General features: G+C 36.6%; 1 protein-coding gene across 1 annotated transcript in view; it reads left to right on the forward strand.

Moving 5' to 3' along the window:
* slc15a4 (solute carrier family 15 member 4) overlaps positions 1–16,715 on the forward strand; it is a 62,145-nt gene extending 45,430 nt beyond the window's left edge. The window contains exon 9 of the mRNA XM_084087266.1: positions 14,612–16,715. Coding sequence (XP_083943392.1) covers positions 14,612–14,763 — 152 coding nt within the window. The 3' untranslated portion in view covers positions 14,764–16,715. The remainder of the gene's footprint in view (positions 1–14,611) is intronic.
* The last annotated feature ends 1,218 nt before the right edge of the window (positions 16,716–17,933 follow it).

Below are 17,933 nucleotides of genomic sequence, written 5' to 3' on the forward strand. Positions count from 1 at the left end.
TTATTTTGCGTCACCATACTTGGTCGTATAACTACTCGTGTAACTGTTTTTAAATAGGGAAAACGTTGATGTGTTTGGTCACTTCTAAATTCATTGCTGCTATACCATTGAATATACTGGGGTAAGCTAAGTGCTTTCAAAGTGTCACCGCGCGCTAGAGCGATTAAGTGCACGCACTGAGATGAGAGAGGTATGTATCACCTCGTCTTAGTTAAGGGAATAACATAGTTTAATATGAAAAAACGGTGGAGTATCCCTTTAAGATCCAGTCACTGTTCTCCACCGGAGCTGCTCCCCCCAGTCAAAAAGCTGATACTGCTGTTTAAACAACATGCTGTGTTGATTGTCCAAAGTATGTGAAATATGAGGCACGCGATTGGGTTTCTTTTGCTAAAGCATCTACCCAAAACATTCTAACACCACATTGTTTCAAACTTTACAAGTTTACCACTGCAATATTGGGTTAACACAGCTCTGGGACTAACACTGGAGCAGGGTTTCATAACCCCGGGTACAAAAGAAGTTTGATAGTCACCTCGTTTAGCCAGCATGTGTTACTGTAGCTGCTAGACTCCAACATAGTCAAATTCTTTCTATCTGCTCTCTCTTCCCCAAACAGAAGAAGAAAAGACTCCTGCAGACTATCACACACTTGTGAAATCTGAATTAGATGCCCAGGATGACTTTGTGTCTGAACAACAGGAGAAGATCAGTCCGGGTTTCATGTTGTTGTTTTTTTTTTTTTTTTTTTTTTTTTGGCCAGCAGCATAATGTTATTCTTTATCTCTGCTGGTTACTCCATTACTGTTCTCTCTCCCTGTTTCCTGTGGTGTTGGACTCTGCAGGAAATGAAGAGAGAGAGGGAATTATGCAGCGTTGAGTAGAGAACTTTCAAAGTATGTACACACAGACGCCATCCAAGCCTGTGGCGTGCCTGTGGATGCATATACAGACTCCAACTTTTATGGGATCGGACGCCCAGGTATTAATCACTAGCTGCAGGGCCAGATTACCCAGCATTCAGCTCTGTAACACACTCTCTAGCACTTATTTTCACAAATTTGAGCTTCTTCCCAGAATACCATTTAACAGATCAAACCTACCTCTCAGGTTGCATGCGAGGGTAAGTTCAGCATGCTTTCTTACTTAAAATCCTACAACACTTGATGATAACCTTTGTAAAAGTGGAGGCAGTCGGCCTACAGGGCTATTGGCTACCGCTCACACAACGTTACTGGATCTCTTATCGTGCTGATCACCAGAGAGCTTCCATGGTCCCCATAGGCTAGCAGGTGTGAATCTGCAGCTCGTCGGACATCCATGCTTATCTTTTGCTGCATTTGGCATGGTAAAGGAAAGGCACTCCACTTTATTTTTTAAATCTTGTTTTTTTAATGCCTCACAACTTGTGTGCTGCTTTCTTTGAGTGTCTCGCACCATGTTTTAAAATTTGAAGTTGAAATAACTTTTTAAAAACACATCTCAAGACCCTTCAGTTCTTTCCCATTCTGTTGTTCTCCTTCTGTAAAATTCCCTGAAAAAAAAAAAAAAAAAAATAAATCTGATTGGGGTCAAGTGAATCTGAAACCAGCATAGCAATAGAGGGCTTCCTAAAGATCAATGAATCAACTAGCCATTGATGTAAACCATCATTCATTTTAATAAAGACATTTTTCCAAATCAGTCTCTTCCCAAATAGTCCTAAGTTTTGCATAGGCAAACACTACTCGTTTTCTTTTTCTTCAGAAATGTAAAATGTAGTTACTTATAGACCATTTGGGAGCAGACGTCACCGTTATGTCACTGCAGTTGCAAGTGACAAGTGGAGGAAAACGGGTGGGATCCATGGAGTAAGAGAAATAAATGTGTTGTTGTGCCTTAGGATGTCAGAATTGGAATGTAAAAAAAAAGAGATGGTCTTCATTTTTACAGAATACCGGCACTGAAGGCGACCTCTTAAGCTAAACTCAGAAGTTTATGGTTGCAAGCTATTAAATGGATTGACTGGACTGATGAAACCTGTGATTATTAGTCTACTTAATGCATGAATTTGATGTATGCTACAGATCTACATAATATTCACATACAGTTCATAGGGGGCATAATGTAAAGGATTTTCAATTCTTTAGCTATTTTCTTTGTCATGTCTGACAACTGAATATGCTGGAGTTTATTTTTGGAGGAGCGAGGAGGATTTTTCTAGCCTGGTAATACCAAACTCTGCTACTTCGCTTTGCTTCGTAGACAGAGTCTGGCATGGCATAATTGAAAAGCGTTTTCTTTCTCGCGGGGGGGCGCTTGTCTGAAGTTTAAAATCATTGGTTACCCGTAAGCCAATCACATAACGTTTGGTTATGGCGTGTGTTATGCGCATGCTCAGCCGCATCTAACTTCCACTGTAAACACATGTATGATGCGAAAACAAAACCATCGAGCGAAATACCGGAGTGAACATGGCTGTGAACGACTTTTGCAGATTATGTGAAGTAAATCTACGCATCCACGGTACAATCAGCGTCTACGTCACGGCTCTCAGCCCGCCCTCTGTTCGTTGATTGGCCGGCTGTTTTCAGGCCGGAGGAAAACGGAAAGCTCTGACGCTGTCTCAGACTGAGTACAGAAGCGAAATGAAATTGAGCAGAAGTACGAAGTCTGACGTAGTCAGGCTAGGATTTTTCTTGAAACCCTCCCAAACAACATGTGGGGATGTAGGGGTAGTTTGATAAAACTTTTTTTTGGCTTTCTGACCCCCAAGACTCAAGTAATCTCTGCAATTCTCCATCTGTGATCCTTGTAGAGTCTTTGGCCACTCAAACTTTCCTCCTCACCGTGCATTAAGACAATATAGACACACGTCCTCTTCCTGGCAGATTTGTAACATCTTTAGTTGATTATAACTTCTTAATTATTGCCCTGATGGTCAAAATGGGGATTTTCAATTCTTTAGCTATTTTCTTACAGCCACTTTCTATTTTGTGATGCTCAACAATCTTTTGATGCACATCAGAACTATATTCTTTGGTTTTACTCATTGTGATGGATGATTAAGGGAATTTGGCCTTTGTGTATTCGTCATATTTAAACTCCTGTGAAACAAGTAGTCATAGCTAGACAATTTCATGTTCCTAGTCACCCTGGTGTGCTAATAAAGGTAAATATTAATGGGAATACACTTCAGAGATATTTTATTCGTAAAAAATTCTAGGGGTGCCAATAATTGTGACCGACGTGTTTTGGAGAAAAACATTTATTTCATAATGTGATTTCCTCCCCACTTTCAATTATTTTACTTCAATGAAATGTTCGATTTTTGCTCTTTTTTTAAAATGAAAGATCAATTTTACAGCCATTTTTGATCATATTTACCAGGGGTGCCATTAATTCTGACCACCACTGTATAATTGTGGGAATAAAAACACAATTGTATAAATTGAATAAAAAGGGCAGAATATCGAGTTTATATCACGCAATTGTGATTTTTTTTTTTTTTCTTCTCTTTGTTCCCAAATTTTCAAATCTAACACTTTTCCCAAATAGTCCCAAGCTTTGCAAAGGCAAACCCTACAACACTATTCATTTTCCTTTTCTTATTTTTTTTTTTTAAATCTTATTAATGCAAATGTGTGTGTTTTTGTCAAAATAACGATGAGCTTCATTCTCGTAGTGTTTAATTTGACAACAGAAATGTCGACTGAGATTTTGCTCTACATGTAGAGAAAGAAGTTACTTCTGGACGAGATGTCGTGTTGTAGATGTGCCCTTTTCAACAATCTTTTATAGCAAAACTTTTGCTTCATTTCCTAGAAGTTTTATTACTTTTTTCCAACCTATGATGCAGGCTTTGATAAGTATTTTCAAAGACATTTTCCCCTCATCCTTTATTTTATCTGCAGGACTGCAGGTGTCACCAGGCACAGCTTTGCCTCTCGGTATTGGTAAAATGAATTCTTTCAAATCTTTTCTCTGGACACCCAGGAAGCTCCTCCATTTTTCTTTTTTTTTCCCATGAGGTGAACCTCGATGTGCGAGGCTGTCTGATCTCAGGTCAGCTTAAAAACATGCAAAGAACCAAAGGGCTCTCAGACATGACCCTCTCTTCCTGGTCTTGAATCTGTATCTGCCACTTTCAGAAATGTCAATGTTTTAATCGAGGCCAAGAGTCTCAGGGAAAGAGAAGGTGTGTTCGCTGAATATGACAAAAGGAAAGAAAGGTGTCTTTCAAAGGAGTGCGTACGAAGGAATATGAGTGAGAACAAGGAGATGATAGTGAAACAAGTTTGTGTCAGCTTTATTCTGTACTTTGACCTCGAGTCAGTTAATATATACACTACCGTTCAAAGGTTTGGGGTTGGTAGGATTTTTTAATGTTTTTGAAAGAAGTCTTTTGAAGTCTTACCAAGGCCGAGTTTATTTAATCAAAAATACAGTAAAAATGTAGATGTTGATTTAAAATAACTAAAAACCCGACAAACTGTCTTTTGACATCTGTCGCCGTATGTAAATTGGCAAAAATGTGTCTTATAATTACACTATCAACGTTCAGAACAGTTGTGCTGCTTAATATTTGTGGAAACCATGATATTTTTTGATGAATAGAAAGATCAAAATAACAGCATTTATTTGAAATAGAAAACTTGCTGACACTTTTGATCAATATGATGCAACTTTGCTTATATTATAGTATTCATGTTACCATTTGACTTGTTGTATGACAAATCCATTTTGTTTGCTTGCATAATGCAGGTACCATTTATTCATTGCTCCCAGAGATCCCCAGAGACAAGAGAGCCATAACATATTAACATCTCTGTGTTTGCAGACTCTGACAAATGGCATTGAACTCTGTGTGCTGACTGTGTGTAATCTCCTGTAGAAAAGCCGTCAAGGCATCGGGACGAGTAGCACTGAAATATTGTTGATCTGACCTCAGTCTGTCTCTCTGTGTAATCTGTTCTCGTCAGAGACACATACTTATCAAAGAGGATGGACTTAAAGGATTAGTTCACTTCAAAATGAAAATTCTGTCATCATTTACTCATCCTCAAGTTGTTTCAAACGTATATGAATTTCTTTCTTCTGCTGAACACATAAGAAGACATTTTGAAGAATGTTGGTAACCAAACAGTTGATGGACCCCATTGACTTCCATAGTATTATTTTTTTTTTCTACTATGTAAGTCAATGTTGTCCCTCAACTGTCTGGTTACCGACATTCTTATTCCGTGTATAGCATACAAAATATATTCCTTTGTGTATAGCAGAAGAAAGACATTCATATAGGTTTGAAACAACTTGAGGGTGAGTAAATGACAACAGAATTTTCATTTTGAAGTGAACTATTCCTTTAAAAAATAAACTGCCATCACAAGAATAAATTACATTTTAAATTATAATAATATTTTACAATATTATTGTTTTAGCGTATTTTTGATCAAATAATTGCAGCATTGGTGAGAATAAGAGACTTCAATTGAATGAGTAAATGAACCTATTGCAATTCTATTAGAAGTTATTTCAATGTTACAAAAGTGATGCATTGAATAGGTTTTGCATACAAAACAGCCAATCGATAGAAACTGAAATTAGTAAACAGGATCTTGTTGTCTTTTTCTTCTCCAGTGTCTCCTTCCATGATTCCACATAAATAAATCAAGCTTCACTTTTTCAATCTCTAAATTTCTCTCTCAGGCTGCCAAACATTTATGGGGCCGGTTAATGTCTTTTATGGGCAGCTCTTGTTTTGTCTTTTGTGGACGTAATTGGAAACTCTGCAAGTGTTTGGCAGCCTGTTGTGTCTCTAATGAGGAGTGTGTGGTCAGCAAACGCATTGAGAAATTAATTAAGACAAATCACAACAAAACTAACTAGGCAATTCCGTCACTGTACTTCCAAAAAAAAAAAAAAGACCTTATCGACTTATGAGTGTGTTTGCTTTGCACAATATCCTTTGATTTATGATCTGCGTTGTATGATCTGTGTGCACAAAAATTGGCACATGAACATTCTACCTGACATTTCCTTTTGTTTTCCTCATAAGGAAGTAAGACATGCAGTTTGAGTTTAGAATAAAATAAGGGAGAGTGATGACAGAATATATATTTTAGGGTGAGCTGTCCTTTTAAATACTAGAAGAGTTAAAACCCACTAAAAGTTTTTAAAACTAAAACGTCTAAAAGTTAAAATCGCAATTTCTCTTCTAATGACTCTTTATTTCCTTTCTTTCTTCCTTTCTCTAACCTTGCCTTTACTACGTTAATTAAACCAATATCTGTCCCCTCAGTCTGCTGTGTAGCAATGTGTTTGGAGGGTTTTATTGATCAGCAGACACACTTCCTCCTCGAAGTTTGTGGCTGCCTTGCTGAGCACATTGTTTTACCTCTGCAGTATGTGTTATTCAGCAGGAGCGAGGAAGCACGGCAAACACTTTCTGAACTCTCAGGTCAAGCGCAGCGCAAGTCTGTCTGTGTGCTGGCCAATCTCTGTTGGACAATAAGAAGTAATAGTGTTTTGAGTGGAAGAGCTTTCTGTCTAAGAGAGAAACAGAGCATTGAGGGACAAATTAGTGGAAATGGATGGTTAAAAGTATGGATTTAGGTTGAGGTGTGTAATTTATTTTCCTATGTGGTTGTTAATCGATTGTATGTGCTTTTGTTGAAGCCATCAGGCTGCATTATTTCAGATGACTTTTAAATAACTGTGTTTAACACAATTATTTTCTACATCAATAGAAATTTCCTTCAATTAAAGAATCACAAATTGGGCCAAAATAATTGTTTAATCCCCTCCCTCTCCTACTGCAAATGATGGAATACACACACACACACACACACACACACACACACACACACACACACACACACACACACACGTACATGTATGTGTATGTGTGTGTATTTTTGTACAGGTTTGGTTATACTTGTGCACTGTCAGAAAACAAGGTACTGTGCAGGTACAATGTTGTTCCTAGGGGTACAAAATATATAACTGTACCTTTAAAGGTCCACAATAGGTCCTTAGGGTACAATTATGTAGCAAAAATGGCTACAACGGTTTAGGTTTAGATGTGAACCGGTTTAGGCTTTTGAATTATTTTATTTTTTTTACACTTTAGCTCCAACTAGAATAAAGTATGGCTGTTTTTATTTATTAATATATTTCAGTTCATGATAACATCAAGACACCACCATATTAAGTTGTTTTAAATGTTACAAATATATTTTGTGGGCATGGGCTACATAAGATTATATGTATGAATATAGTCTATACATCACCATCTCTTCAGCCTATCCTGTCTGTAAAATACGACAAATGTTATTTCCAAACATGTTAATGAATTTATTAAATATTTTTAATAATTGTTAATTTTTGTTGTAATGTAGGCCTAGTATTATTTTTTTTATATAAGTGTCCTTTTTTATATAATTTTATCTAGTGTTTTGCAAATGTTTCTCTGATGGGTATGTATAGGTATCCCTATCCCTATATTATATTGGGTTAGCAATAGAAAATATCATTAACCTGATATTAATCAATGGAAATCTATGCAATGTCCCCACTTATATAGTGAAACATGTGTGTGTGTGTGTAGTTTACAAAAATATAATCAATGTCTTTTAAATCAGTAGTTTTATATTTCTCCATCATTTTCAATTCTTATTGTCAATTATGTCATTCGAATTCTTCATGGAATTGTAGTTCTTTCCCTCATTAAAGTTAAGTACAGTCTTGAACTTTTGACTTTTAGTAGGATTTTCAAATACTTTTTTGCTTCAAATCAAAGTTTTTAATGTTGCGAATCACCTTGTAGCTGGTTGATTTGGTTCATGGGTTATAACTCCTTAACAAAGACTTTTTAAAAATCCCTATGGGAAAAAATGAATGGGAATAATACTTCTGTCGCACTCTATGGCTAAAACAAAGGGAGTGTTGGAAATACCTGTTTGGAAGCAGTCATCGTTTTTTCAGGTCCATCAAATTTGTTTCCGTGCAGAATGAACATTTGTGGCAGTTGGGTTTACTCACTGATAAAACATATTTTCTCATGACTATATACATCTGATAGTTAAGCATAATCGGAGTAAGATTTCCATAGTTTACATATCTGCTCTCCTTTCTTTTATTTCCTATTCCTTTATTGTGCATCTGTCTCTCTCTTACTTTGACTCCTCCTCTGATCTCCCTCCTTCTTCCACTCTTTTAAAATGGATATAAGGTCTCAGATGATTAATTTGAAAGACTGGTTCCTGGTGCCACACTCTTAGTGTTATGTTGGCCAGATTCATTCCCTTACATCCCCCTTTACTCCTCCATCTTTAATTCTTCTGCTTCACCAATTACCCCTGATAAGCCCTCACATGTGACAGGTGTACCCTTTTGAAGCGCACATGATAAATACCAATATTTGTTAAATGAACACAAAGAGGATCATGTAAGTCATACGGGATGACATGCCAAGGAAAGGTTAATAAAACCGTTACATGATGGACTGCAGAGGGCCCGCAGCAAGACAAATACAGTTGCCGGCCCTCATAGAGTGAGACTTCCAGGTGCCTGCTGTTATCTTGGTGTAGCTGCCATATAAGACTGAATGTGCAATGTAACGTGAAATGAGGGCATGTAGACCTTAACGCTGGAGAGCAAATGATACAACTGAGTTGGGGCTACAGCATAGAAAATGGAAAATGGAAAATTCATGACCACCAGTCCAAGTTTTGGATATGCACACTCAAACTATTATTCTAAGTCAACAGACAATATAATAAAATAAATGGAAAAATGGGATTAATGCACCAAAAATGTATTATTTAATAAAATAATTAACTGATACAGCTGTTAGGACTGTTACCCACTCACGTACCTCCTGATCAAATAACTCCAATTCTTTTCCAATTACATTAGCTTCCTGTTTGATATCGTATCCATTACAAAATGTTGAGCTCACCAACAAAGCTCTACATAATTTGGCTCCTCTTTATTTTTAAGATATTCTTCAATTGTATACTCCATGTTCTTTGACATAATCTTTGCAGAATTATTGACGGTTCCAAATTTCAAATTGAGTTCATTCGGTGGTAGGGCCGGTGTTAAACCCGCCAATAGCGCGCCAGGTGGATAAGCCAGTTTGTGATTGGTCCCCGCAGGTAACTGAAGCAGGATAGAAAAATTTACAAGTTTCCAACCTGAGCTGCAGGGCGAAATCAAATCGTCGGTAGATCGGGCTGGGTTTACCCAGTCTACCTTTTAGCTGTTCAGCGCCAAAATAATGGAATTCTTTACCATTGCACATTTGCCAGCTGGATTCTATTTCCTTTTTTAAAGCTCAGATTAAAACTTGTATGTTTAGAATAGCTTTTTTTGACATTACACATTTGACATAGTGAAAAGTGATTGATTTGATCTGTATGTCTGTGTTTTTGCATAGCTTTGTATTTTACTGACATGCTTTTATGCTGTATGGAGTCCTTGAGTGCCTTGAAAGGCACCTATAAATTAAAGGTAGTGTTATTATTATTTCTTACTGATACACCACAGCAAAATATATAAATAACTGGCTTAAAACTATTTTTGGGGGGTGAAAATTCTAACATGACTAAGACTTTTTTCACGCTACTATGTATATGTATATAGCCTCTTAAGTCCGTCTAAAGTTTTTGTTTAATATTAACATTTTTATCAGGTTCCTATGTATAGGTTTCTACCCAAGTACCGGCATTTCTGAATGGGCTGAGGCTGGGATTTAGTGAGTTTGAAGTGAAAGTATTTGATGAACGTATACTATGTGCGGAGAGAATTCACTCAATATTATTATCTAATTTTTAACAGAGGTGGCTTTTAGAGGCTTTTGCATCGGAGGTCTTCATATATATTTGTATATAAATAATAATAATAATAAATTTAAAAAATATATATATATATATAATAATATACATATACATATATATATATATATATATATATATATACATACATACATACATACATACATACATACATACATACACATAGACATAGATATAGATATAGATATATATATATATACATACATACATACATACATACATACATACATACATACACATAGACATAGATATAGATATAGATATATATATATATATATATATATATATATGAAGACCTCTGATGCAAAAGCCTCTAAAATCATCTCTATATATAAATATCTAAATATATAATCTATCTATCTATCTATCTATATATCTATCTATCTATTATATATATATATATATATATATATATATATATATATATATATATATATATATATATATATATATATATATATATTTTATATATATATTTTATATATATATATATATTTTATATATATATATATATATATATATATACCGGCACCTCCACATTCTGCCAAGTGCTGCTGTTAAATCATGTCATCTCCCAGAAGCATAGGAAGAACAGGCGTGTCACCCGCCAACGCACAGCACTGTGGATGGAGTGGGGGGTGCACTCAAAATATCACAATAGACCTTATTCAGTAGCAGCATGACAGGTTTGAAAGCAAGGCTGTGAGGGAGACTTACCGTGTTTTCAATGGCATCTGCTGTAGAAAAAAAGAAGAAAAAAAAAGAAAAAACCTGTATAAAGCTCCTACCTAGATATTTTATAATTTTCCACGGCTCATGTTGTCTGAAATTTTTGTCTACTGAAATTTCTTGGAAAGATGTTTTTGCTGTGTTTTGTCAGCAGAATAATCCAAAAACATATTAAATAACAGTACAACTCCCTGAAGAGATGCATGTCTATCTCGCTTTCATTCCCGTTTAAAAATCTAAGATGGCGCTGCTGCGAATAAGGTCTATAGCAATCAGTATTTTACTCTTCTTATTTCCATGAGTTGGGGTAGCCTCTGGTCTGAATGGGGACCATTTGAGGGTATTGATTGTTGGTTTGCTCTTAGCTGTTCTCTGGCATGTGGGTATTGTAAATGCAGCGTTTTTCACAGACAGGGGCATTTGTTTTTCCTTGCTTGAGGGCAGTAAGATCCCGAGCTCTATTGTTCTCTCAGTCAAACTGTCAACCTGCTTGTAACACTTGCTGTCATTGGGGAGTACCTGCTGTTACAGAGTATATTAAAGCAGCAAAGAAATTGATCAAGAGGTTGTTGTAGCCATAACATGGCTTGCCACTTTTTTGATTGAGACAGTGAAGAGGAAGGGGATTGAGACAGGAATGGGATAGGGTCTGGTTGGATCCTAACATCCCAACAAATTATGCACTCAGTGTCTTGCAGTTTTCCAATTTAGTAGTGCAAAGTGATCGAAATGACCACCCTAGTGAATCTCTGAACAGCTGACAGGACACTCTACCTCAAACCTGCACATTTTGGATGTCTACCTCATCTAACACATTCAACTCATCAGCTCATTACTAGAGATTACAAGACTTGAATTGAGTGCGTTCAATGAGGAAGACATGCAAAATGTGCAGTGGTGGGGTGTCCCCAGGACAGGTTTGAGAAGCACTGCTCTATGGCAAGGGTGCAGGAGAGACCATACCATATGGTTACACTACTCAAGAACTAGCTTGAGTTGAAGGGATGGGATGTCTGAGAGCATCTGAAATCTTTCAACCCTTCCTCTATACTTGATTAATCAAATGTTGTCTTCGGGATCTTCATTCGCGCATGTTTAGAATAGCAATGCATTGCATCTCCATACTGTTATGAATCAGTGTTTTCATATCTTGAAGTGACTCATCTCAAGTAGTTCTTATCTTCTGCTAGTAATATTCTTCGAGGCCGTGGATAATTATATCTAATGGAGTTGCTCACGATGTTCCTCAAGGGTCAGCTAGCCTTTTTCATCTCTTTCCTTCAGTTGGTTGCTACGAAAAGATGCTTTATCTTGTTTGCATCTAATGATATCTTCAAACTAAAGTAGAATCCTCTGTAAAGTGTAATACCTTGTTTAATTAATGACCCTATTTCAGCAAGATGTGTGCATGTGAATACATCTATTTAAATGGTAATGAATTCTTACGCATATACGTTTTTAGTCATTGTAAAATAGGTAATGCTAAGCAGCAGTGCTACAGGGCCCTGCTTTGGCCGCTCTGAAAGCTGACAGCCCCTTCGCAGAACTACTTATTAAGAGTTTCTCTTTGATGGTCCTTAACCCCGGAGGTTTGACCACCTCTTCTGAACAGATCTGAAGTGTTAAGCAGCTTTTTCATCAGCTCAGAGAGCGAGAGAGAGGCTCAGACTTATGATTCATAATACAGGAAACATTTCCGAACCGATTTTGTGTACAGAATTTAGCATAAGTAGAGGGTTGAATTTAATACTACGCACAGTCATCATCCAGGACTATAATGGCCCCGAGCAGTCAGAGGCTTAAACAACAGGAGAGTTAGTTTAGGGCCGAGGACTCTGAGTCTGTAATTCCAGCCGAACCCAAGCGAGTGTGCTTCGCTTAAGCTCCCAAGATGGTGAATTATAGGCTCTTCCTTCATCCTGTGAAGATGTGGCTTTTTGTTTATGGTTCCCCTGTAAGTATTGATGTAAACCCTCTGTCTGCCCTCAAGCATTTTATTGAGAGGGGAAATGAAGGAGAGATTGGATGGAGAAGGAATGCTTGTTTAGGTTTTGCTTGAATAAACCAGAGTCAGATGGGTTTGCAGGTTGCAATGGATGCGTACAAGCAGTGCGGACCGACATGCTATCAGTTAAAGCTCTTTGCCGCTGTAGGGTAGTATGAAGGGAGCAGATTGCCTGTTCGCTCTGTTGCTTTCGGGGATCCAACAAGCACAAACATATGCTTTTTGCTTTATATTGACATATGAATGCAGCTTGTCACAGATGTTCAGTTTCTCTTCATCTACTTGTACACATGCCTTTATAATTGATCAGCAATCTCTCCTCTGATCAAGTGAGCTAAGGAAGGATGTTAAGTAGTATCAGTTAAAGAAAACAAATGCAATATTCTTTATTTTAAATGATAACAATACATTACGATATCCTTTATGATAAGTAATGGGTGTAATGCATTGCTACATAATTAATTAATGTGATTTTGTATTTGTATTTTTGATATTTTTTAACTGTCTCCCTGTAATTACTTTGGATAGTTCAAGAATAATTTATGCAGTTATATATTGTTTATTTAAAAGAATTAAAAGAACAGTTTAATGTCTATCCTTGTATTGTTCAACTGGCCGAGGTTGATATGGGATTTAGAATGTAATTAGTAATAAATAAAGCAATACTTTTTAGAGAGAGTAATTACCCTTTATGTCTGTGTGTGGGTTTTGCAAAAATCTAACCAATGAAAAGTAATAAAAAGAGCTTGTAACTCCATTGGATCCTCAGACTCTCTGTACAACCTCATAACTCCACCAACCTTTATTGTGAATGAAGTGCCGCACACATTTTGGGCCGTCTCTGCTTGTTTGCAATGTAAAGGTAAATAAAGAACTGGTTCTTTGAATAAGTACAGCATTTTCTTTACTCAAGAAACACTAATATATATATATATATATATATATATATATATATATAAGGCTAATGTTTTATGTATTTGACGAGCGGAGTGTCTTAGTCTTGCATTTGTCATCGAGTTAAGCCAAAACTGTCTTAAAAAAGCCTGTGCAAAGCACTTCATCTTTAATAACATGGGATTTTGCCCAAATGACAGAAAAAAAACTGAGCGTCGACATAGCTACAGTAAACTTTATAACCTGTAAGTTGATGAAAACATGCGAAGAACTGCCTCAGACACAGCTGTTCTTCTGACGGACAAAACACTCACTGGTCAAAAACCTTGTAACTCCATTTGAGCTTGATTTTGGTAAAATTTGAATGACACATGAAAGTGTCTGACCAAAGCAGCATTTTTGGAGATTTCCGCCTGACAGGAACTATGGTTTTTATTTTTATTACACGGCTCTGTGGAATACTTGATTCTGATTGGTCAATAGCACCATCCAGCGGCATGTTATTCCCAAATAACAACCGCTCAAAACAGATAACGCAGACTCATCCGGGTTACTGAAGTCAGCAGCGCTATACGCTTGCTAGGAACGCTTTTTTCTTTGTGGAAGTTTTGCGTTTGTTGGGCTAATAAAATATTAAAACTCAGTCGAATCAATATTTTGTGTACAGTTATTTTTAATTATGCCATCCAATATCGTGGCCTCGCTCTCTCTTGTTTCATACAAACGCTGCTGCCATTTTGTGACTATTGTTTTGTACACTGTTGGATTAAGAGATACAAACAGGTACGATTTTAAATAACCACCCTGTCGGGGGTTATTTTGAGAGAACCACCGGCTGGATGTACATTATCCCTTACATTGCAATTATCATCATGATAAAAATATATATAAAATCTTGCCTTGATTTGCCTTTGTGTTGTTTTGTTTGTTATTTTATAAAAAGAGAGAGAGAGACTCAATTGTTTATTGATCAAATGAGAATCATTGATCGTTTCAACCGGTATACAGAGGTAGAGAGATCTCTGTGCTCCAAAGAGTGTCTGTGCTTGTTAGACTACTGAAATTTTGGTCTTGTGAAATTCACATCAAAGTGAGTTATTGTTTTTTACGCATCCCTTTTTCTCACCTTTTCTTCTCTCTGTAGGCAACATCAACGGGTGCACACTGAATTACTACTTCTTCCTCCTGGCCGCCATTCAGGGAGTCACACTCCTGGTCTTCCTCATTGTGTCTGTGAAGTATGACAAGCAGAAGCCCAGAGCAGGGAACCACAGGCAGTCTCTGGCCAACTCATGACCCTCTTCATCATCAGCCAAACTCTCACCTTCACCATTCCTCAACCACCAACCATGTGACAAACTTTAAGCCTCTTAGTATTTGGAAAATGAGGTAGGATTTAAAATGTTTGAATCCCCCTGTGTTTCCTAGAACTGGCCATTCTGTTGCCACCTTTGACACTTGAGACAATTTGAAAGAAAACAAAACACTTACGCAATAATTAACTAAAATATTGTGTATGAAATGGTTGAAAATGAGGATTGTTCACTCCATCAGCGAACTGGATTATGAAATGCTTGTTTGTTGTAGTGTGTCGTTTGAACAACACTTATTCACAATTTGGGATTTTTGTTGTTTTGACTGCCAACGATATTACTGAATTCATTTATAAATTGAAGGTGGTTTTTAAATTGTAAAATTTACGATGGGTTGTATTACTAATTGCCAGTTTGAATTTAATATTTATTGAACCTTTTTTTTTTTTTTTGTGGTTTATGCTCAAAAAGGTAAGACTGTTCCTGTTCAATCTCTCTGTGGTACTTAATTATTATTATTTTTTTTACGATAAACATTTTTTAGGCACAATTTGTACTGTATGGTGTATCTTTGGTCACTTTATTCATTTTAAATGATTAATACATACAGTACAAATTGGCTGTATTTTGAGATACTGTTAATAATAATCGGCTGATGTGAAAGTGTTTGGCTACTCCTACAGTATCAAATGTGTAGCCACTGAATCACAAGGAACCCATATAGTTATTGTTTGAACATCAGTGTGAAGTAGTTGATAAAAGTTGCATTGCAAAAGACTTGAACCTTTTTTTTTTTTACATAAATAATCAAATGCATAATTGTGTCCTTAACAATGTGATTACATTTGTAACTTTGGTACTAAACCTGTGGCATTACAAGCTTTTCTTACTTTTAGATATTTTATCAGGCATTAGTTTTCCATTAGCTTGTTTTTAATCATTTTAATTACAAGTTGTAAAGCCAGACACTTCATCACTCATGTAATATGAGTGTATTATCTGAGAAATTATGAATTTGCACAAAGAGTGCTAATATCATGACGCATGCACCTTTACAGCAAGAATATCTCTGCAAATGCAAATGAATAGTGTTTCGTTTGGAAACACCCACATCTTGTTTGAAATGATTCATGAACTTTTTAAGATTGCATACGTTTTTTGATGAACAACAAACCTCAAGCTCAGATTGTCGACAAAATGAGGTTATGTTGTGAAATCACTTTGCACTAATCTCAAGCAAAAATCACATTTATAATTGAGGATTTAGAACCATTAATTTTACATGCAGGCTTATGATACATCCTTGTATACCTCAAATGCATACATATCATCATGCTGTGTAGAGGGAGTCTTGCTTGATGTCATTTTTATGCACATTTTGCTGCAGTTTTTGCCAACTAAACTAAGTCTGCTGTCTTCGCTATGACCACAAGCTACGAAATACAACACTCCCATTATGCTTCTATGCTGGTGCTTTTTATGCGTTATCATAAACAGGTAGTTCTATGAAATATGAGTTGCACTTTTACAGCAGTTACTCCTCGTGCCTTCAATGACAAAAGTTGCTCCACATGACTGTTGCAACTGATGCAATTTTTTTAATCTCATCCTTACACTTTTACATTAGGTAGTTCAAAACAAGAGTGATCAAAATCCTCTTAAATGTGTTTTGACAGACAGTATTAACAGTAGAGCCGTTTGAATCTGAGATCAATTTGATGAAAAGGGCATCATTCATTTTAAATAGGCATAAATAAATACTGTTTTAAAGCTTTTTAAATATGTAAAACGATTCTGTTTTCCCCAAAGAGTCTAAGATCATGCAATGCAAATTTTTCATTTGTGCAGTGAAATTGTGATTTTTTTTTTCATGCTTTTGTTTAAAATTCTTTCTGTTGTTGTTGTTGTTGTTCAATAAAATGCATCTGACCTATAGTGTTTGTGTGTCTGTGAGAGAGCCGTTTGAAAACGAGTCGCCCGTTTATTACAGCTTTCATTTTCCAAGCTCGTATGCAAACCTTGTGATCTTTCACATTCAATTGCATTTGTCTGATTTCATCAGACGAGCGTGAAATCAGAACATCATCACTCTTCACCCAAGCATATCTAGAATGACGAGTCGTTTCCTAAGACTGTGACCGCCAGCGAGCTGTTTGAACTCCACTGCTCTTTTTCTTCCTCTCAGTCTGAGTCAGACTGTTGACACAGCCTATATATTTCTACCGCCTCCATGTTTTTTTTACAGTGTTGTACTCTATTAAAAAGCTGAAGAGCTGAAGGCGTAAGCACAGTATATCAACAATGGATGCTTCATGTGACTCTGGAAGGTCAGTGTTCCTAAATATGACCCCTCTTGTCTTGTAAGAGAGAAAGATGTCTCAAAACAGAATTGCCTATGTGCCTTATCTTGAAAATATCTAATATCTCTTAATACACCATTCAACATGGCAAGTCTTATATATAAATATATATGTATAGATGGATATACAGTAGAGAGGGATTGTGATTGTTAGCATGTTTGACCTGTGCTTACATCCACACAGTACTTCTGGCATGGCTGACTGCGTTTCACATTTGATCTGAGACATTGACCTCACAGATATTATGTTCTTATGTGTGCACATGCCTGTGAACCATAAAGCTGCTCTGTGGGATATTGTAAATGTGAGTATTGTGCATGTACCAGAAGGTGAGAGGTCAAGAGACAGTGTAATATCAGCAGGGCATGAACAAACATGACCTGACTTTCTGCTGCTGTACAGGTGTGTGTGTGTGGACAGGACATAAACAGGATTTTCTAATTGATCCTAAATCAGTCTTTATACTTGAATTTATGGGAAATATGATTACCATATTAATAGAATAACTACAATCCAACGGTTGGCAGCAAACTAGCTAGCCCCTACTGAGTGAGAGAGTAATTTCGGCTAATTTTGCAAACCTGTTACTCATTCTGGCATATTTATATCAGCAGCTCTGCCATAAGAGAAAGTGTGCTGGTCAACTTCACATGTGCCTTGATAATCAGTCACATTATAGCCTTAATTGCTGTCAGTGTTGTCAAGCAGTCAATCACGGTGCTGTCTTATTTGGAATGCTGCGCCCTCCGGAGGTCGCCTTTGTCTGTGGCTTTTCATTTCTGCTTCATTTCAG

This window comes from Abramis brama (genome assembly GCF_963993115.1).
Source record: "Abramis brama genome assembly, chromosome: 16".
NCBI classification, from domain to species: Eukaryota; Metazoa; Chordata; class Actinopteri; order Cypriniformes; family Leuciscidae; genus Abramis; species Abramis brama.